The following is a 22,368-nucleotide window of genomic DNA, read 5'->3' on the forward strand; positions in this document are numbered from 1 at the left end:
TCCTTCATCACCCCGTCTCCACCCCTCCTCCATCACCCCGTCTCCACCCCTCCTCCATCACCCCGTCTCCACCCCTCCTCCATCACCCCGTCTCCACCCCTCCTCCATCACCCCGTCTCCACCCCTCCTCCATCACCCCGTCTCCACCCCTCTGTCTCCACCCCTCCTCCATCACCCCGTCTCTACCCCTCCTCCATCACCCCGTCTCTACCCCTCCTCCATCACCCCGTCTCTACGCCTCCTCCATCACCCCGTCTCTACCCCTCCTCCATCACCCCGTCTCTACCCCTCCTCCATCACCCCGTCTCCACCCCTCCTCCATCACCCCGTCTCCACCCCTCCTCCATCACCCCGTCTCCACCCCTCCTCCATCACCCCGTCTCCACCCCTCCTCCATCACCCTGTCTACTCCTCCTCCATCACCCCGTCTACTCCTCCTCCATCACCCCGTCTACTCCTCCTTCATCACCCAGTCTCCACCCCTCCTCCATCACCCCGTCTCCACCCCTCCTCCATCACCCCGTCTCCACCCCTCCTCCATCACCCCGTCTCTACCCCTCCGTCTCCACCCCTCCTCCATCACCCCGTCTCCACCCCTCCTCCATCACCCCGTCTCTACCCCTCCTCCATCACCCCGTCTCTACCCCTCCTCCACCACCCCGTCTCCACCCCTCCTCCACCACCCCGTCTCTACCCCTCCTCCACCACCCCGTCTCTACCCCTCCTCCATCACCCCGTCTCTACCCCTCCTCCATCACCCCGTCTTTACTCCTCCTCCATCACCCCGTCTCCACCCCTCCTCCATCACCCCGTCTCTACCCCTCCATCACCCTGTCTACTACTCCTCCATCACCCTGTCTACTCCTCCTCCATCACCCTGTCTACTCCTCCTCCATCACCCTGTCTTTACCCCTCCATCACGCCGTCTTTACCCCTCCATCACCCCGTCTACTCCTCCTCCATCACCCCGTCTACTCCTCCTCCATCACCCCGTCTACTCCTCCTCCATCACCCCGTCTACTCCTCCTCCATCACCCCGTCTACTCCTCCTCCATCACCCCGTCTACTCCTCCTCCATCACCCCGTCTCTACCCCTCCATCACCCCGTCTACTACTCCTCCATCACCCTGTCTACTCCTCCTCCATCACCCTGTCTTTACCCCTCCATCACCCCGTCTCTACCCCTCCTCCATCACCCCGTCTCTACCCCTCCTCCAGCACCCCGTCTCTACCCCTCCTCCATCACCCCGTCTCTACCCCTCCTCCATCACCCCGTCTCTACCCCTCCTCCATCACCCTGTCTACTCCTCCTCCATCACCCCGTCTCCACCCCTCCTCCATCACCCCGTCTCTACCCCTCCGTCTCCACCCCTCCTCCATCACCCCGTCTCCACCCCTCCTCCATCACCCCGTCTCTACCCCTCCTCCATCACCCCGTCTCTACCCCTCCTCCATCACCCCTCCTCCATCACCCCGTCTCCACCCCTCCTCCATCACCCCGTCTCCACCCCTCCTCCATCACCCCGTCTCCACCCCTCCTCCATCACCCCGTCTCCACCCCTCCTCCATCACCCCGTCTCCACCCCTCCTCCATCACCCCGTCTCTACCCCTCCGTCTCCACCCCTCCTCCATCACCCCGTCTCTACCCCTCCTCCATCACCCCGTCTCTACCCCTCCTCCATCACCCAGTCTCTACCCCTCCTCCATCACCCCGTCTCTACCCCTCCTCCATCACCCCGTCTCTACCCCTCCTCCATCACCCCGTCTCTACCCCTCCTCCATCACCCCGTCTCTACCCCTCCTCCATCACCCCGTCTCTACCCCTCCTCCATCACCCCGTCTCTACCCCTCCTCCATCACCCCGTCTCCACCCCTCCTCCATCACCCCGTCTCCACCCCTCCTCCATCACCCCGTCTCCACCCCTCCTCCATCACCCCGTCTCCACCCCTCCGTCTCCACCCCTCCTCCATCACCCCGTCTCTACCCCTCCTCCATCACCCTGTCTACTCCTCCTCCATCACCCTGTCTACTCCTCCTCCATCACCCTGTCTACCCCTCCATCACCCTGTCTACCCCTCCTCCATCACCCTGTCTACCCCTCCTCCATCACCCCGTCTCCACCCCTCCTCCATCACCCCTCCTCCATCACCCCGTCTCCACCCCTCCTCCATCACCCCGTCTCCACCCCTCCTCCATCACCCCGTCTCCACCCCTCCTCCATCACCCCGTCTCCACCCCTCCTCCACCCCTCCTCCATCACCCCGTCTCCACCCCTCCTCCATCACCCCGTCTCCACCCCTCCTCCATCACCCCGTCTTTACCCCTCCTCCATCACCCTGTCTACTCCTCCTCCATCACCCCGTCTCCACCCCTCCTCCATCACCCCGTCTCTACCCCTCCTCCATCACCCCGTCTCTACCCCTCCGTCTCCACCCCTACTCCATCACCCCGTCTCTACCCCTCCTCCATCACCCCGTCTCTACCCCTCCTCCACCCCTCCTCCATCACCCCGTCTCCACCCCTCCTCCATCACCCCGTCTCCACCCCTCCTCCATCACCCCGTCTTTACCCCTCCTCCATCACCCTGTCTACTCCTCCTCCATCACCCCGTCTCCACCCCTCCTCCATCACCCCGTCTCTACCCCTCCTCCATCACCCCGTCTCTACCCCTCCGTCTCCACCCCTACTCCATCACCCCGTCTCTACCCCTCCTCCATCACCCCGTCTCTACCCCTCCTCCATCACCCCGTCTCTACCCCTCCTCCATCACCCCGTCTCTACCCCTCCTCCATCACCCCATCTACTCCTCCTCCATCACCCCGTCTACCCCTCCTCCATCACCCCGTCTCTACCCCTCCTCCATCACCCTGTCTACCCCTCCTCCATCACCCCGTCTCTACCCCTCCTCCATCACCCCGTCTCTACCCCTCCTCCATCACCCCGTCTCTACCCCTCCTCCATCACCCCGTCTCTACCCCTCCTCCATCACCCCGTCTCTACCCCTCCTCCATCACCCCGTCTCTACCCCTCCTCCATCACCCCGTCTCTACCCCTCCTCCATCACCCCGTCTCTACCCCTCCTCCATCACCCCGTCTCTACCCCTCCTCCATCACCCCGTCTCTACCCCTCCTCCATCACCCCGTCTCCACCCCTCCTCCATCACCCCGTCTCCACCCCTCCTCCATCACCCCGTCTCTACCCCTCCTCCATCACCCCGTCTACTCCTCCTCCATCACCCCGTCTACTCCTCCTCCATCACCCCGTCTCTACCCCTCCTCCATCACCCCGTCTCTACCCCTCCTCCATCACCCCGTCTACTCCTCCTCCATCACCCCGTCTCTACCCCTCCTCCATCACCCCGTCTCTACCCCTCCTCCATCACCCCGTCTCTACCCCTCCTCCATCACCCCGTCTCTACCCCTCCTCCATCACCCCGTCTCTACCCCTCCTCCATCACCCCGTCTCTACCCCTCCTCCATCACCCCGTCTCTACCCCTCCTCCATCACCCCGTCTCTACCCCTCCTCCATCACCCCGTCTTTACTCCTCCATCATCACCCCGTCTCCACCCCTCCTCCATCACCCCGTCTTTACCCCTCCTCCATCACCCCGTCTTTACCCCTCCTCCATCACCCCGTCTTTACCCCTCCTCCATCACCCCGTCTCCACCCCTCCTCCATCACCCCGTCTACTCCTCCTCCTTCACCCTGTCTTTACCCCTCCATCACCCTGTCTACTCCTCCTCCATCACCCTGTCTACTCCTCCTCCATCACCCCGTCTTTACTCCTACCTTCAGCCTTCATGTAGTGTACAGAATAAGCGATGACTTTGTCAACGTTGTAGATGGGTCTCTCCCAGGCCAGTAGGATGGCTGAGGAGGAGATGGTTTCAGCGTGGATGTTCCTGGGAGCGCTGGGCCGGTCCTCAGACATCACCACGATGAGGCGTGCCAGGGACAGAACGCTGCCCTGCTCGTTCTCCGCCACACACTGGTAGATGGCATCATCCTCCGTTGTGATCTGAGTGATCACCAGTTTACTGTGGAGGGAAACAGAGTCATGAACTTCGGTATAGTCTTTATTAATGGTATGTGTACAATGCCAGCAAGCTTAAATCAATACTTGTATTATTTTTTTATAAATGTATTACCAGGCAGGTCAAATGATTATTTACAACGATGGCCTGGCAGGTCGCCATTTGAACTACATAAAAGTGCATTGTTGTTTAAGGGCGTGTAAGTAAGCATTTCACTGTGAGGTCTACTACACCTGTTGTATTCAGCATTTCACTGTAAGGTCTACCTACACCTGTTGTATTCAGCATTTCACTGTGAGGTCTACTACACCTGTTGTATTCAGCATTTCACTGTAAGGTCTACTACACCTGTTGTATTCAGCATTTCACTGTAAGGTCTACTACACCTGTTGTATTCAGCATTTCACTGTGAGGTCTACTACACCTGTTGTATTCAGCATTTCACTGTAAGGTCTACTACACCTGTTGTAATTCAGCATTTCACTGTGAGGTCTACTACACCTGTTGTATTCAGCATTTCACTGTGAGGTCTACTACACCTGTTGTATTCAGCATTTCACTGTGAGGTCTACTACACCTGTTGTATTCAGCATTTCACTGTAAGGTCTACTACACCTGTTGTATTCAGCATTTCACTGTGAGGTCTACTACACCTGTTGTATTCGGCATTTCACTGTAAGGTCTACTACACCTGTTGTATTCAGCATTTCACTGTGAGGTCTACTACACCTGTTGTATTCGGCATTTCACTGTGAGGTCTACTACACCTGTTGTATTCAGCATTTCACTGTAAGGTCTACTACACCTGTTGTATTCAGCATTTCACTGTGAGGTCTACTACACCTGTTGTATTCGGCATTTCACTGTAAGGTCTACTACACCTGTTGTATTCGGCATTTCACTGTAAGGTCTACTACACCTGTTGTATTCAGCATTGCACTGTAAGGTCTGCTAAACCTGTTGTATTCAGCATTTCACTGTAAGGTCTACTACACCTGTTGTATTCGATGCATTTGACAAATAACATTCGATTTGATGAGAACAGCTTCACTCTTATTACAACAAACCATTGTTGGAGATCCTTTGACTGACACGTTGACATTTTTTAATTAAACGTTTTCTTTATGTCAATCGTGTTATTGTGAAGTCAAAGACACATTTTCATATTGAGTGGACAATAAAAAACATTTAAAAAAAGGGTTTGTTTTAATTCTAAATTGTAATTTTTTGTTGCAGGTGCGTGGAAATAATGTGATGATATCGTCAAAGAAAGAAAGAAACCCTGCGAGGGAACGCTGTGTGGCCGACACGTTCAATAAACAAAGTGATATGAGCAGGAGAGCAGCGTTCGGGGTTTCTCTCTCCCCATTTTAAAATGTCAAGTGTAAATATGATCTCCGGTACGGAGTCGTTCAGGTGTAACAGTACCTGTTGTACATCTTGATCCTGCCGTTCAGGTGCACCTCCTCTCCGTTCTTCAGCCAGGTGATGCGTGGCGGGGGCACCCCCTGAGCCTGGCACACGAAGCGGGCAGTGCCAGCCCTGGGACGGGTCTGGCTCTCGGGTCTCTCCACCAGTGATGGGGGCTCTAGAGGCAGAACCAAGTGGTGGATGAGGTGTGTATCTCACTTATACTATTTCATTTTAACTGTGCTATACACATCCAATCTATTTGTGCCGTAGTATTGATAGGAAAACCCTAAGGATGGCACGAATATTCTTACATATGTACTTTTTATTAGTGGATAGAGACAGGAAGTATTAAGAAGTGGAAACAGTAGGACCGGGGTTTGAACCCACACTCACACAGACATACATACATACACCAAAGGCTGTGAGGTGTTTCTCAAAATGCCTACTACACTGCTCCGAGTACGCAAATTGGGAGTACGGGGAGGGTCGGAAGTACAAGTCTACATCAAAGTATGCGAAACGTGGAGCATGGAGGGTGCTTCTCGAATGCGTACTCCGTTTGTAGATATGTTGAAGCATCGATGCTTCAAAGGAAAGTACGCAAAGAAATATGACACAACCACGTAACAAAAACTAAGAAAGTTCTCTTGCAATCAATGGCGGCCATTATTTGAGCTGAAGCGAAAAAGAAAAATACACAATGTTGCCCATTCCCATCTCACGCGTTGCCCATTCCCATCTCACGCGTTGCCCATTCCCATCTCACGCGTTGCCCATTCCCATCTCACGTGTTGCCCATTCCCATCTCACGTGTTGCCCGTTCCCATCTCACGTGTTGCCCATTCCCATCTCACGTGTTGCCCATTCCCATCTCACGTGTTGCCCATTCCCATCTCACGTGTTGCCCATCCCCATCTCATGTGTTGCCGGACTACAATGTTTTATCTTGATACGTTAATGAATACATGCTGTGTTACTGTTGCCGTGGTTACCAGCCTACACTACCCATTGTAGTGTGCGTAGGTCGTAGGTCAATAGTAAGTTATTAGCTCTAACTGGCTAGCTACTACCGCTAGCTGCTTCTCAGTGCTGCTCAGCTTGAGGTAATACAGTAGAGGGAGTGCTGCTCAGCGTGAGTTAATATAGTAGGGGGAGTGCTGAGGTAATACAGTAGGGGGAGTGCTGCTCAGCGTGAGGTAATACAGTAGAGTGAGTGCTGCTCAGCGTGAGGTAATACAGTAGTGGGAGTGCTGCTCAGCGTGAGGTAATACAGTAGGGGGAGTGCTGCTCAGCATGAGGTAATACAGTAGGGGGAGTGCTGCTCAGCTTGAGGTAATACAGTAGTGGGAGTGCTGCTCAGCGTGAGGTAATACAGTAGTGGGAGGTGCAGCGTGAGGTAATACAGTAGTGGGAGGTGCAGCGTGAGGTAATACAGTAGAGGGAGGAGCAGCGTGAGGTAATACAGTAGTGGGAGGTGCAGCGTGAGGTAATACAGTAGGGGGAGTGCTGCTCAGCTTGAGGTAATACAGTAGGGGGAGTGCTGCTCAGCATGAGGTAATACAGTAGTGGGAGGTGCAGCGTGAGGTAATACAGTAGGGGGAGTGCTGCTCAGCTTGAGGTAATACAGTAGTGGGAGTGCTGCTCAGCGTGAGGTAATACAGTAGGGGGAGGTGCAGCGTGAGGTAATACAGTAGTGGGAGGTGCAGCGTGAGGTAATACAGTAGGGGGAGTGCTGCTCAGCTTGAGGTAATACAGTAGGGGGAGTGCTGCTCAGCATGAGGTAATACAGTAGTGGGAGGTGCAGCGTGAGGTAATACAGTAGGGGGAGTGCTGCTCAGCTTGAGGTAATACAGTAGTGGGAGTGCTGCTCAGCGTGAGGTAATACAGTAGGGGGAGTGCTGCTCAGCATGAGGTAATACAGTAGGGGGAGTGCTGCTCAGCTTGAGGTAATACAGTAGGGAGGAGTGCTGCTCAGCGTGAGGTAATACAGTAGGGGGAGTGCTGCTCAGCTTGAGGTAATACAGTAGGGGGAGTGCTGCTCAGCTTTAGGTAATACAGTAGGGAGGAGTGCTGCTCAGCGTGAGGTAATACAGTAGGGGGAGTGCTGCTCAGCATGAGGTAATACATTAGGGGGAGTGCTGCTCAGCGTGTGGTAATACAGTAGAGGGAGTGCTGCTTAGTGTGAGGTAATACAGTAGGGGAAGGTGCAGCATGAGGTAATACAGTAGGGGGAGTGCTGCTCAGCATGAGGTAATACAGTAGAGGGAGTGCTGCTTAGCGTGAGGTAATACAGTAGGGGAAGGTGCAGCGTGAGGTAATACAGTAGTGGGAGGTGCAGCGTGAGGTAATACAGTAGTGGGAGTGCTGCTCAGCGTGAGGTAATACAGTAGGGGGAGTGCTGCTCAGCTTGAGGTAATACAGTAGGGGGAGTGCTGCTCAGCATGAGGTAATACAGTAGTGGGAGGTGCAGCGTGAGGTAATACAGTAGGGGGAGTGCTGCTCAGCTTGAGGTAATACAGTAGTGGGAGTGCTGCTCAGCGTGAGGTAATACAGTAGGGGGAGTGCTGCTCAGCATGAGGTAATACAGTAGGGGGAGGTGCAGCGTGAGGTAATACAGTAGTGGGAGGTGCAGCGTGAGGTAATACAGTAGTGGGAGTGCTGCTCAGCGTGAGGTAATACAGTAGGGGGAGTGCTGCTCAGCTTGAGGTAATACAGTAGGGGGAGTGCTGCTCAGCATGAGGTAATACAGTAGTGGGAGGTGCAGCGTGAGGTAATACAGTAGGGGGAGTGCTGCTCAGCTTGAGGTAATACAGTAGTGGGAGTGCTGCTCAGCGTGAGGTAATACAGTAGGGGGAGTGCTGCTCAGCATGAGGTAATACAGTAGGGGGAGTGCTGCTCAGCTTGAGGTAATACAGTAGGGAGGAGTGCTGCTCAGCGTGAGGTAATACAGTAGGGGGAGTGCTGCTCAGCTTGAGGTAATACAGTAGGGGGAGTGCTGCTCAGCTTTAGGTAATACAGTAGGGAGGAGTGCTGCTCAGCGTGAGGTAATACAGTAGGGGGAGTGCTGCTCAGCATGAGGTAATACATTAGGGGGAGTGCTGCTCAGCGTGTGGTAATACAGTAGAGGGAGTGCTGCTTAGCGTGAGGTAATACAGTAGGGGAAGGTGCAGCATGAGGTAATACAGTAGGGGGAGTGCTGCTCAGCATGAGGTAATACAGTAGAGGGAGTGCTGCTTAGCGTGAGGTAATACAGTAGGGGAAGGTGCAGCGTGAGGTAATACAGTAGTGGGAGTGCTGCTCAGCGTGAGGTAATACAGTAGTGGGAGTGCTGCTCAGCGTGAGGTAATACAGTAGTGGGAGTGCTGCTCAGCGTGAGGTAATACAGTAGGGGGAGGTGCAGCGTGAGGTAATACAGTAGGGGGAGGTGCAGCGTGAGGTAATACAGTAGTGGGAGTGCTGCTCAGCGTGAGGTAATACAGTAGGGGGAGGTGCAGCGTGAGGTAATACAGTAGGGGGAGTGCTGCTTAGCGTGAGGTAATACAGTAGGGGGAGTGCTGCTTAGTGTGAGGTAATACAGTAGGGGAAGGTGCAGCATGAGGTAATACAGTAGGGGGAGTGCTGCTCAGCATGAGGTAATACAGTAGAGGGAGTGCTGCTTAGCGTGAGGTAATACAGTAGGGGAAGGTGCAGCGTGAGGTAATACAGTAGTGGGAGGTGCAGCGTGAGGTAATACAATAGTGGGAGTGCTGCTCAGCGTGAGGTAATACAGTAGGGGGAGTGCTGCTCAGCTTGAGGTAATACAGTAGGGGGAGTGCTGCTCAGCATGAGGTAATACAGTAGTGGGAGGTGCAGCGTGAGGTAATACAGTAGGGGGAGTGCTGCTCAGCTTGAGGTAATACAGTAGTGGGAGTGCTGCTCAGCGTGAGGTAATACAGTAGGGGGAGTGCTGCTCAGCATGAGGTAATACAGTAGGGGGAGGTGCAGCGTGAGGTAATACAGTAGTGGGAGGTGCAGCGTGAGGTAATACAGTAGTGGGAGTGCTGCTCAGCGTGAGGTAATACAGTAGGGGGAGTGCTGCTCAGCTTGAGGTAATACAGTAGGGGGAGTGCTGCTCAGCATGAGGTAATACAGTAGTGGGAGGTGCAGCGTGAGGTAATACAGTAGGGGGAGTGCTGCTCAGCTTGAGGTAATACAGTAGTGGGAGTGCTGCTCAGCGTGAGGTAATACAGTAGGGGGAGTGCTGCTCAGCATGAGGTAATACAGTAGGGGGAGTGCTGCTCAGCTTGAGGTAATACAGTAGGGAGGAGTGCTGCTCAGCGTGAGGTAATACAGTAGGGGGAGTGCTGCTCAGCTTGAGGTAATACAGTAGGGGGAGTGCTGCTCAGCTTTAGGTAATACAGTAGGGAGGAGTGCTGCTCAGCGTGAGGTAATACAGTAGGGGGAGTGCTGCTCAGCATGAGGTAATACATTAGGGGGAGTGCTGCTCAGCGTGTGGTAATACAGTAGAGGGAGTGCTGCTTAGCGTGAGGTAATACAGTAGGGGAAGGTGCAGCATGAGGTAATACAGTAGGGGGAGTGCTGCTCAGCATGAGGTAATACAGTAGAGGGAGTGCTGCTTAGCGTGAGGTAATACAGTAGGGGAAGGTGCAGCGTGAGGTAATACAGTAGTGGGAGTGCTGCTCAGCGTGAGGTAATACAGTAGTGGGAGTGCTGCTCAGCGTGAGGTAATACAGTAGTGGGAGTGCTGCTCAGCGTGAGGTAATACAGTAGGGGGAGGTGCAGCGTGAGGTAATACAGTAGGGGGAGGTGCAGCGTGAGGTAATACAGTAGTGGGAGTGCTGCTCAGCGTGAGGTAATACAGTAGGGGGAGGTGCAGCGTGAGGTAATACAGTAGGGGGAGTGCTGCTTAGCGTGAGGTAATACAGTAGGGGGAGTGCTGCTTAGCGTGAGGTAATACAGTAGGGGGAGTGCTGCTCAGCGTGAGGTAATACAGTAGGGGGAGTGCTGCTCAGCGTGAGGTAATACAGTAGAGGGAGTGCTGCTCAGCATGAGGTAATACAGTAGTGGGAGTGCTGCTCAGCATGAGGTAATACAGTAGGGGGAGTGCTGCTCAGCGTGAGGTAATACAGTAGTGGGAGTGCTGCTCAGCGTGAGGTAATACAGTAGGGGGAGGTGCAGCGTGAGGTAATACAGTAGGGGGAGGTGCAGCGTGAGGTAATACAGTAGAGGGAGTGCTGCTCAGCGTGAGGTAATACAGTAGTGGGAGATGCAGCGTGAGGTAATACAGTAGGGGGAGTGCTGAGGTAATACAGTAGTGGGAGTGCTGCTCAGCGTGAGGTAATACAGTAGAGGGAGTGCTGCTCAGCGTGAGGTAATACAGTAGAGGGAGTGCTGCTCAGCGTGAGGTAATACAGTAGTGGGAGATGCAGCGTGAGGTAATACAGTAGGGGGAGTGCTGAGGTAATACAGTAGTGGGAGTGCTGCTCAGCGTGAGGTAATACAGTAGAGGGAGTGCTGCTCAGCGTGAGGTAATACAGTAGAGGGAGTGCTGCTCAGCGTGAGGTAATACAGTAGAGGGAGTGCTGCTCAGCGTGAGGTAATACAGTAGTGGGAGATGCAGCGTGAGGTAATACAGTAGGGGGAGTGCTGAGGTAATACAGTAGTGGGAGTGCTGCTCAGCGTGAGGTAATACAGTAGAGGGAGTGCTGCTCAGCGTGAGGTAATACAGTAGAGGGAGTGCTGCTCAGCGTGAGGTAATACAGTAGAGGGAGTGCTGCTCAGCGTGAGGTAATACAGTAGTGGGAGGTGCAGCGTGAGGTAATACAGTAGGGAGAGTGCTGAGGTAATACAGTAGTGGGAGTGCTGCTCAGCGTGAGGTAATACAGTAGAGGGAGTGCTGCTCAGCGTGAGGTAATACAGTAGAGTGAGTGCTGCTCAGCGTGAGGTAATACAGTAGTGGGAGTGCTGCTCAGCGTGAGGTAATACAGTAGGGGGAGTGCTGCTAAGCATGAGGTAATACAGTAGGGGGAGTGCTGCTCAGCTTGAGGTAATACAGTAGGGAGGAGTGCTGCTCAGCGTGAGGTAATACAGTAGGGGGAGTGCTGCTCAGCTTGAGGTAATACAGTAGGGGGAGTGCTGCTCAGCTTTAGGTAATACAGTAGGGAGGAGTGCTGCTCAGAGTGAGGTAATACAGTAGGGGGAGTGCTGCTCAGCATGAGGTAATACATTAGGGGGAGTGCTGCTCAGCGTGTGGTAATACAGTAGAGGGAGTGCTGCTTAGCGTGAGGTAATACAGTAGGGGAAGGTGCAGCATGAGGTAATACAGTAGGGGGAGTGCTGCTCAGCATGAGGTAATACAGTAGAGGGAGTGCTGCTTAGCGTGAGGTAATACAGTAGGGGAAGGTGCAGCGTGAGGTAATACAGTAGTGGGAGTGCTGCTCAGCGTGAGGTAATACAGTAGGGGGAGTGCTGCTCAGCGTGAGGTAATACAGTAGTGGGAGTGCTGCTCAGCGTGAGGTAATACAGTAGTGGGAGTGCTGCTCAGCGTGAGGTAATACAGTAGGGGGAGTGCTGCTTAGCGTGAGGTAATACAGTAGGGGGAGTGCTGCTTAGCGTGAGGTAATACAGTAGGAGGAGTGCTGCTCAGCGTGAGGTAATACAGTAGGGGGAGTGCTGCTCAGCGTGAGGTAATACAGTAGAGGGAGTGCTGCTCAGCATGAGGTAATACAGTAGTGGGAGTGCTGCTCAGCATGAGGTAATACAGTAGGGGGAGTGCTGCTCAGCGTGAGGTAATACAGTAGTGGGAGTGCTGCTCAGCGTGAGGTAATACAGTAGGGGGAGGTGCAGCGTGAGGTAATACAGTAGAGGAAGTGCTGCTCAGCGTGAGGTAATACAGTAGAGGGAGTGCTGCTCAGCGTGAGGTAATACAGTAGAGGGAGTGCTGCTCAGCGTGAGGTAATACAGTAGAGGGAGTGCTGCTCAGCGTGAGGTAATACAGTAGTGGGAGATGCAGCGTGAGGTAATACAGTAGGGGGAGTGCTGAGGTAATACAGTAGTGGGAGTGCTGCTCAGCGTGAGGTAATACAGTAGAGGGAGTGCTGCTCAGCGTGAGGTAATACAGTAGAGGGAGTGCTGCTCAGCGTGAGGTAATACAGTAGAGGGAGTGCTGCTCAGCGTGAGGTAATACAGTAGTGGGAGGTGCAGCGTGAGGTAATACAGTAGGGAGAGTGCTGAGGTAATACAGTAGTGGGAGTGCTGCTCAGCTTGAGGTAATACAGTAGAGGGAGTGCTGCTCAGCGTGAGGTAATACAGTAGGGGGAGGTGCAGCGTGAGGTAATACAGTAGTGGGAGTGCTGCTCAGCGTGAGGTAATACAGTAGTGGGAGGTGCAGCGTGAGGTAATACAGTAGGGGGAGGTGCAGCGTGAGGTAATACAGTAGTGGGAGTGCTGCTCAGCGTGAGGTAATACAGTAGGGGGAGGTGCAGCGTGAGGTAATACAGTAGTGGGAGGTGCAGCGTGAGGTAATACAGTAGAGGGAGTGCTGCTCAGCGTGAGGTAATACAGTAGTGGGAGGTGCAGCGTGAGGTAATACAGTAGGGGGAGTGCTGCTCAAATGGAATGTTTCATGTGTTCTCCAAACTCTCGTCCTCAAGAGAACGTCCTCGGAGAATACACTTGGAGCATGAGAGTGTGGAGCACCCTCGGTAGTATGCATATTGAAAAACTACTCAGTGGCTGTAACCACTAGACCGAAACCCAGTGCAATATTCTCCCATTTCAGCTGAAAACACATTGTTGGATCGGTATATATGGATATAGTAGCTTACCGAGCACGGTGAGGTTGGCAGTAGCGATGGTGTAGTTGCGTGTTCTTGGGGTGGTGGCTCTACAGAGGTAGACTCCACTGTGCTGAGGCTTCACATCACTGATCACCAGGTTTCCACTGTCAAACACAAATAAATATATATATTTTTTTTTTTAATGCATTAAAACACAACACACTTTACAGTGCAAACAGAACTTTGAGACCACTGAAGCAAGTGTCCACATTTTCCTTCAGGAAATACATTTTTTAAATATATTTTTATAACAATAATAAAATCACATACAACACAAAGGAAGTTTAAAAAACAAAAATGATGTCACTGATACATAAATGACAAGCTACAAAGGTGGGTCTTTAAACGTGGTTTAAAAACCTCAATGGTGGCCGATGTTGCACAGAGCATTATGGGTACAGTGGTGCATCATGCATCCTCTCACCTGCCCAGCACTCTGGCATTGAACACGTCGATGGGTTTACTGTCGGCCCGGCTCCAGGAGATGATGGGTCTGGGGTTGCCCGTAGCAACACACTCCAGGACCACGGTGTAGTGGAGGGAAGCAGTCATGTTTTGGGGGCCCGCTATGATCCGGGGCCTCTGACGCGGTTTAGGGCCAGAACCTACACAGAGACAAAAAAAAAAGAAGTTTTAATTGTGCAATTATTTTCACAGTAAAAACCAGTACAATTTAAAAGAAGACATACTGTATGTGCATGTGAGGTACGTAACATTGCAAAAATCAGAAACTTTCTGTCCAAAAATTATGCAGAAAAATTAATCCATGCTTTTGTCACTTCTAGGTTGGACTACTGCAATGCTCTACTTTCCGGCTACCCGGATAAAGCACTAAATAAACTTCAGTTAGTGCTAAATACGGCTGCTAGAATCCTGACTAGAACCAAAAAATTTGATCATATTACTCCAGTGCTAGCCTCCCTTCACTGGCTTCCTGTCAAGGCAAGGGCTGATTTCAAGGTTTTACTGCTAACCTACAAAGCATTACATGGGCTTGCTCCTACCTATCTCTCTGATTTGGTCCTGCCGTACATACCTACGTCACAAGACACAGGACTCCTAATTGTCCCTAGAATTTCTAAGCAAACAGCTGGAGGCAGGGCTTTCTCCTACAGAGCTCCATTTTTATGGAACGGTCTGCCTACCCATGTGAGAGACGCAGACTCGGCCTCAACCTTTAAGTCTTTACTGAAGACTCATCTCTTCAGTGGGTCATATGATTGAGTGTAGTCTGGCCCAGGAGTGTGAAGGTGAACGGAAAGGCTCTGGAGCAACGAACCACCCTTGCTGTCTCTGCTTGACCGGTTCCCCTCTTTCCACTGGGATTCTCTGCCTCTAACCCTAGAGTGACTGAGTCACTGGCTTACTAGGGCTCTTTCATACCGTCCCTAGGAGGGGTGCGTCACTTGAGTGGGTTGAGTCACTGATGTGATCTTCCTGTCTGGGTTGGCGCCCCCCCCCCCCCCCCCGGGTTGTGCCGTGGCGGAGATCTTTGTGGGCTATACTCGGCCTTGTCTCAGGATGGTAAGTTGGTGGTTGAAGATATCCCTCAAGTGGTGTGGGGGCTGTGCTTTGGCAAAGTGGGTGGGGTTATATCCTTCCTGTTTGGCCCTGTCCGGGGGTGTCCTCGGATGGGGCCACAGTGTCTCCTGACCCCTCCTGTCTCAGCCTCCAGTATTTATGCTGCAGTAGTTTATGTGTCGGGGGGCTAAGGTCAGTTTGTTATATCTGGAGTACTTCTCCTGTCCTATCCGGTGTCCTGTGTGAATTTAAGTATGCTCTCTCTAATTCTCTCTTTCTTTCTCTCTCTCGGAGGACCTGAGCCCTAGGACCGTGCCTACCTGACATGATGACTCCTTGCTGTCCCCAGTCCACCTGGCCGTGCTGCTGCTCCAGTTTCAACTGTTCTGCCTTATTATTATTGGACCATGCTGGTCATTTATGAACATTTGAACATCTTGGCCATGTTCTGTTATAATCTCCACCCAGCACAGCCAGAAGAGGACTGGCCACCCCACATAGCCTGGTTCCTTTCTAGGTTTCTTCCTAGGTTTTGGCCTTTCTAGGGAGTTTTTCCTAGCCACCGTGCTTCTACACCTGCATTGCTTGCTGTTTGGGGTTTTAGGCTGGGTTTCTGTTCAGCACTTTGAGATATCAGCTACGAAGGGCTATATAAATACATTTGATTTGATTTGATTTAAACAAGTCTACCCATAATCTTAATTGAAAGCACACACACACACCTTGGTTGATGACGGAGAGCGTTGCCTTTCTACTCTTGACGCGGTTGCCGATGTTGGTGGCCACACAACGGTACTTCCCAGCATCCTCTAGTTGGACATTTTGAATCTGGAGAGCTCCGTTGGGCAGGACTGTGATTCTAGAGAGACAAATGGACAATGATGGCCAGGACCAGGGCCCATAGTCACAAAGCACTTCTTAAGGAAAAAAAAGGTATAGTGTATAGTGTGCCTACCTGTCTGTCTCCAATGGTAGTGTGCTTTGGTCTAGCTCCCAGGTGTAGTTCGCTTTGTGTGTAGTGTCTAATGTGTAGTGTGCCTACCTGTCTGTCTCCAACGGTAGTGTGCTTTGGTCTAGCTCCCAGGTGATGGTGGCAGGAGGGTTAGAGGTCACCTGGCAGGTGAACCTGGCCACGGAACCTTCGGTCACCTCCAAAGGCACGGGCTGCACCACGAATGGTGAGATATCTGCAACGCGGTGAAAACACAATCCGCAAAGGAAGCAGTGGTTTCTCAGTTTAATATTAACTCTGTAAAGTCACAGAACCACTGAGTTCTTCTTTGCAATAGTTATTCTATGTGGGGCAGCAGTTAGCCTAGTGGTTAGAGCATTGGGCCAGTAGCCGTAAAGGTTGCTAGATTGAATCCCACGAGCTGACAAGATAAAAATCTGTCGTTTTGCCCCTGAACAAGGCAGTTAACCCACTGTTCCCCGGTAGGCCGTTATTGTAAATAAGAATTTGTTCTTAACTGGCTTGACTAGTTAAAACATTTTTTTTTTAAAAAGTAGATACACGAAGGTGCTACAAATGTTTCTCTCAGGAGCTTAAAAGGGGTTAGCTCTAAAGCAAATGAGAAATTCTGTGTTTTCCTGGGACCCAAATTAGACATTCTGTGTTTTCCTGGGACCCAAATTAGACATTCTGTGTTTTCCTGGGACCCAAATTAGACATTCTGTGTTTTCCTGGGACCCAAATTAGACATTCTGTGTTTTCCTGGGACCCAAATTAGACATTCTGTGTTTTCCTGGGACCCAAATTAGACATTCTGTGTTTTCCTGGGACCCAAATTAGACATTCTGTGTTTTCCTGGGACCCAAATTAGACATTCTGTGTTTTCCTGGGACCCAAATTAGACATTCTGTGTTTTCCTGGGACCCAGGCGTAGGAACATATGCAACTGTATGTAAATATTGGTACATTTCATTGCCCTTTTGCCTAAAACAAATGCAATATAAACAAAAACAAATAACAATTAAAATGAAATAGCCAAACAAAACGCTAGTCATGTTTATTTTCCCCCATTAAAAACTCTCGACATATCTGTCTAGGTTGGAACTGTTGCTGTTAAAATTCAATCAATCATTTTAATTCTGAACTGGAATAAACTGACGGATCCAGGCTGTATCACAACCTGCCGTGATTGGGAGACCAGAACACACACACACACACACACACAGTCGTAATGAGAGGTGTGTGGCTGGTTGAAGTTTTCAACAAGCGTGTCTATTCTGGGCTCTGTTTTTGACAGTGCAACATTGAGGTTATGCTCAGCATTGAGACTGCTTCTGTACTTTTTTTCCAGAGTGGAGAACCCTGACTGACACAGGCACGTGGTGCCAAACAGGACCAGAACATCTACTGCTTTACTCACTGTTTAGTGAGCCTGCCAGGTCAGTGCCTTAGACTGCTGCTCCACTGTTTAGTGAGCCTGCCAGGTCAATGCCTTAGACTGCTGCTCCACTGTTTAGTGAGCCTGCCAGGTCAGTGCCTTAGACTGCTGCTCCACTGTTTAGTGAGCCTGCCAGGTCAGTGCCTTAGACTGCTGCTCCACTGTTTAGTGAGCCTGCCAGGTCAATGCCTTAGACTGCTGCTCCACTGTTTAGTGAGCCTGCCAGGTCAATGCCTTAGACTGCTGCTCCACTGTTTAGTGAGCCTGCCAGGTCAATGCCTTAGACTGCTGCTCCACTGTTTAGTGAGCCTGCCAGGTCAATGCCTTAGACTGCTGCTCCACTGTTGAGTGAGCCTGCCAGGTCAATGCCTTAGACTGCTGCTCCACTGTTTAGTGAGCCTGCCAGGTCAGTGCCTTAGACTGCTGCTCCACTCGGGAGGCCATCAGCTAAATATATTATTCAAAAAAATATTGTTAACAGAAGAAACATCTTGAAACAAAACCCAGGGGGTCCATTCAATTTCAGCTCAAATTGGGGGAGACCCGGCGGGATCGAAGACTGTTACCGGTCTGGTCAGCTATCGTCCCCCAAAAACTGGGACTTGCATATACTAATGTTTCATTTGACATTTTAGGCATTTAGCAAACACTCTTTTCCAGAGCGACATACAGGAGCAATTAGTGTTAGATGCCTTGCTCACGGGCGAATCGACAGATTTTTAATTAACTGCTAGGCTCCCTGCCATCTTACTTCATGTTTTTTGTTAATTTTTGAAAATATGATACAATGTAGTGTGATGTCATAGAGGATGTAGTGTGATGTCATAGAGCATGTTGCAGGCCAGTGTGCTACTGCAGGTGGTATAACACTGACTGTTATCAGACTGAAATCAGACGCAATAAACATCACAGAACTCTGGTGGCTTTCCTTTCCTGAGCTTTTTTCAAATGTTTGAGAGGAACTAAAATACTATTTCAGAGTAGATAATACAACCTAGTCACCCACATGACAGATCGGGCCTAGCCTATAGATACATAGAACAATAGAGTTGATCTTGACAATGATGGCGAGTGTAGGAGAGCCACCGAAAGGACCAATGACAGACAGATTAGTGACAGGACAACCGCCAACCCCAGCAGGCCAGGCCGTGACATCACAAAGCCTTTCCCAATGAGAGAGAAGTAGCTTCTCGTGAATTATAAATCACATCTCCCAGAGAGAGAGAGAGAGAGAGAGAGAGAGAGAGAGAGAGAGAGAGAGAGAGAGAGAGAACTCTCTGGGCCTCTGGACAGACTGGGAGCAGTAGCAGAGAGAGAAAGAGAGAGGCCCCTCCTCCATCCTCAAATCAAATTGTATTGGTTACATACATATATTTAGCAGGTGTTATTGCGGGTGTAGAGAAATGCTTGTGTTTCTAGCTCCAACAGTGCAGTAATATCTAACAATTCACAACAATACACAAATCTAAAAGTAAAATAATGGAATTAAGAAATACATAAATATATATATATACATAAATATATATATATATGTATATATAAACTTCCGCCACACCTTAACTCATTGTTAACCTTGAGATGTATAAGTTACCAGACCTGGACTCAGGGATGGCTAACCCTGGAGAATGTGGAATGATCTAGAAAAAACTCCTTTAGAGTTGGTGCCTCTAGGGCAATTCAGGCAGATGTTAGAAGGCCTTTTTTTACTGAAGAATATGTTTGTTTCATATGATTGAGTTTTTCCTTTACATGTATTGTGTAATTGAGATATATATATATATATATATATATATATATATATCTGAGTGTAATTGTTGTTTATTGATGCAGGGCTCATCTGCAAATGTCTCTGCTTAAATAAAGATGAAATAAATTAATATCAAAACGTCAAATAAACTAAATATTGATGTTGCTTCTGATCAACAAGGAATCGTTGAGACTTATAATAAAGTATCACCTGGCTATTCTACAGACTCAAAGTATTGTACTTTTCTTCCCTGTCTCTAAATCACATCATACAGAAAAATACATTTAAAAAACGTATCCTAAAGACCCTACCCAAAATCTAAGCATGATTAAACTAAAGCTAGTCCTCGTGTTTGAGTTAGAAAGCGCCTGGTGATGTTGAATAGACCATGGGATCTGACCAGCTGTCCAGTCCACTGATATGTGGACAAATGAAACAGTCTTTTCTTTAGGGGCAGTCAGGAGCAGGCCAGACAAAGGGTTAAAAGTGAAAGGCCTTTTGAGAGATTCCTCTGTGTAACAGACCACGCCGCAGAACAATCACAGGAGCAGTGGTCTACACTGACAATGCATGTTCAATCGTAGAACACATAGGACTGGCTGATCCTGTGTTTGTGTGTTTCCATCTTACTTTACCTGAAATTTACACGGATTTCCTCATTTGATTAGCTTTCAGATAGACTGTCCGTCACTACTTAATTGACCCTTAAAAGTTTTAAAACCAGTCTAATAACTCCACAAGAAGCTTTTACTACTAATAAGGATAATCCTGTTCACTCCCTGAAACACTGGACAGCTTCTAATGACATGGAAACTTCACCGAGGAACGCTTTAGAGGACTGTGTGAGTCATTACAGTTGTTGTTGTTGTTTGGCTCCCGAGTGGCGCAGCGGTCTAAGGCACTGCATCACTACAGTCCCTGGTTCGAATCGAGTCCCATAGGGCGGCGCACAATTGGCCCAGCGTCGTTAGTGTTTGGCCGGGGTAGGCCGTCATTGTAAATAAGAATTTGTTCTTAACTGACTTGCCCAGTTAAATAAAGGTAAAATGTATTTTAAAAAGAATAATAGATTCCATTATAACCTTTCCACTTTGTTACCTCGAGCACTATACTTACTTGCGATAGTCAGGCGGGATCTTTGGCTTAGGATGGCTCCATATTTGTTCTGGGAGAGGCACTGATAAAACCCTCCGTCCGACCCTTCTCCATCTCTCCTGGCCTCCAGTATGTACAGTGAGCCGTTGGACAGGAACCGAAGCCGCTCGCTCTCAGCTAGCCCGACTCCATTCCTCAGCCATCCGATGACGATGGGAGGCTGTCCGTGGGCCACACAGTCCAGGACCACTGGATCCTTGGATATCACTGTAATATCACTGGGCTCGATGATGAAGGAGAGTTCACTGAAACAAAAAACACCTGGAAAAAGAGAGAGAGGGGGGGGGGGGGGATTAGTGATATGGAAGGAGGGAAGAGGAGAGAGGCACTGAGGGGAAAGGGGTGGAAGGGAAGGATGGAGAGGAGTGCATTGATATGCCAGGCCTGTTATGCCAAAGTAGAACCACTGGTCAGTAATAGACTTTGTGTATAACTCTTGAAATCGATGTACACTTGTTTTTATTAACTGGCTATGTATTCATTGCGCCCTTGATTAGTATCGGCATTACAGCAGTCCACTTTGTGTGTTTTACAGCAACTCTCTATAAACTATTCTATGTATCATACTTACAGAATGTTTCTATTCCCATAGTCTATATACAGAATGTATTTGTCACCTATGAAAACTGTGTGATTGTTTGCATTCCTTCAATTAATAGCATAACACTGTGAGACGTAAGACAAATGGGTAGTCTATTTGACATATGAAGAGTGAGTTTGACCAGTGAAATCGGGTGCAGTGCATAGTCTAGTCATTGCTCAGGTTACTACAGTGTTAATGTGACCTACAAGAGATACTAAATTAAAATGTAAGTCAGTAAATTGTCAGTGTGAATTTGAAAACGTCCGTTAATTCGTATACAAGATGTGTGGTCGGCGTCCGCGCAGAAATTAAAGGACTGGACAGTAGCAAAAATAATCGCAGTCACTCAAATCGGTCACTAATTTCCTCAAAGACTCTGGTTAATCATATCATTTTACACATCAGATTTGCGTTGCTATCCCTTTATGTTTAAAACTATCAAATCAAATTGTATTTGTCATATGCGACGAATACAACAGGTGAAAGACCTTACCGTGAAATGCTTACTTACAAGCCCCTAACCAACAATGCAGTTCAAGAAATAGAGTTAATTAAGACAATAACACAATAAAATAACAATAATGAGGCTATATACAGGGGGTACCGGACCGAGTCAAAAAGTGACTAGATCATAAACAGAGAATAGTGATTGTGCTTATTCTCGTGCGTGTCTTTGCCCGGTATAATATTGACCCATTGTGGTCACATTCTGTTGTCATCCAGTCTGGTACGGTTTATGGTCTGGTATACAGTCTGTGTTACACACACGGACCTCAAACACGTTCAGTTGCTGGGAAACTACTACTGACTAACAAAAAATAATATACAGCAAAAAACAAATGATTTACCTGATAGTGGAATAAACAAAACAAAAAACAGAAAACATAGCTGGTACAGTTTCCTTTTGAAAATCGCCATTTATCCAAATTGTTCTGTCATTCTATAAATGAGGATAGCAGTTCCCCATCGTGCTTCAAGCATCCCAAATTACGAATGACACCGGTGGTGCAACACGGGTTGTGACTCCTGAGCGGGGATTCGTCGACCCTCTCCCTCTGACCGCGCATGCGCTACCCGAGCCAAGGTTTCATCGATGGGCGGCGCTCTGTTGGTCTTGGAGCAGAGCAAATGTATGGTCTACTACTCTACAACTATAGAGAACAAGAAGCATCTCTCTCTCTCTGACAAAACACATAACACCTTTGAGAAACAACTATCAACAAAGTGTGCAGGTTCCATAGATAATATGTCAGACAGTCTCTGAGCCCTACTCTTTATTTGAGTATTCCTTCATATTTGGAGTAGGCCTGGCCTTCTCTCAGGACTGGAACCATAACACCATTATATTTGTTGACTTCGCACCACATTGTATACAGAAATTGCAGGAAATATATTGGGTTAGATTTTGTATTGGTTATTATTACCAAAGGTCATTGGATATTAAACTCGTGATCAGGTCCTTCCCTATATGAGACAGCTGCTCTGTTTGAAGACAGAACTTGGTAATTATTAAGATATATTGATGGTAGCCAGTCAGCTGGCTTCCTACTGAATTCAGATATTGATCCAATAGACCTGTACCTGGAGAGGCGTGGCCTACCTGCTGCGCCTGACTCCGTCCTACCTGCTGCGCCTGACTCCGTCCTACCTGCTGGACCTGACTCCGTCCTACATGCTGGACCT

At 49.8% G+C, this 22,368-nt stretch overlaps 1 protein-coding gene across 1 annotated transcript in view; it reads right to left on the reverse strand.

The window, feature by feature from the left end:
- Positions 1-21,781, reverse strand: part of LOC110521206 (protogenin B) — a 45,690-nt gene extending 23,909 nt beyond the window's left edge. Inside the window, exons 1-8 of the mRNA XM_036969160.1 lie at positions 21,534-21,781; positions 20,064-20,363; positions 15,853-15,997; positions 15,533-15,669; positions 13,714-13,894; positions 13,278-13,393; positions 5,467-5,626; positions 3,794-4,041 (exon numbers count right to left, since the gene is read on the reverse strand). Of these exons, the coding sequence (XP_036825055.1) occupies positions 3,794-4,041; positions 5,467-5,626; positions 13,278-13,393; positions 13,714-13,894; positions 15,533-15,669; positions 15,853-15,997; positions 20,064-20,363; positions 21,534-21,603 (1,357 nt within the window). The 5' untranslated portion in view covers positions 21,604-21,781. The remainder of the gene's footprint in view (positions 1-3,793; positions 4,042-5,466; positions 5,627-13,277; positions 13,394-13,713; positions 13,895-15,532; positions 15,670-15,852; positions 15,998-20,063; positions 20,364-21,533) is intronic.
- Positions 21,782-22,368: the final 587 nt, after the last annotated feature.

This window comes from Oncorhynchus mykiss, chromosome 30 (assembly GCF_013265735.2).
Source record: "Oncorhynchus mykiss isolate Arlee chromosome 30, USDA_OmykA_1.1, whole genome shotgun sequence".
Lineage (NCBI taxonomy): Eukaryota > Metazoa > Chordata > Actinopteri > Salmoniformes > Salmonidae > Oncorhynchus > Oncorhynchus mykiss.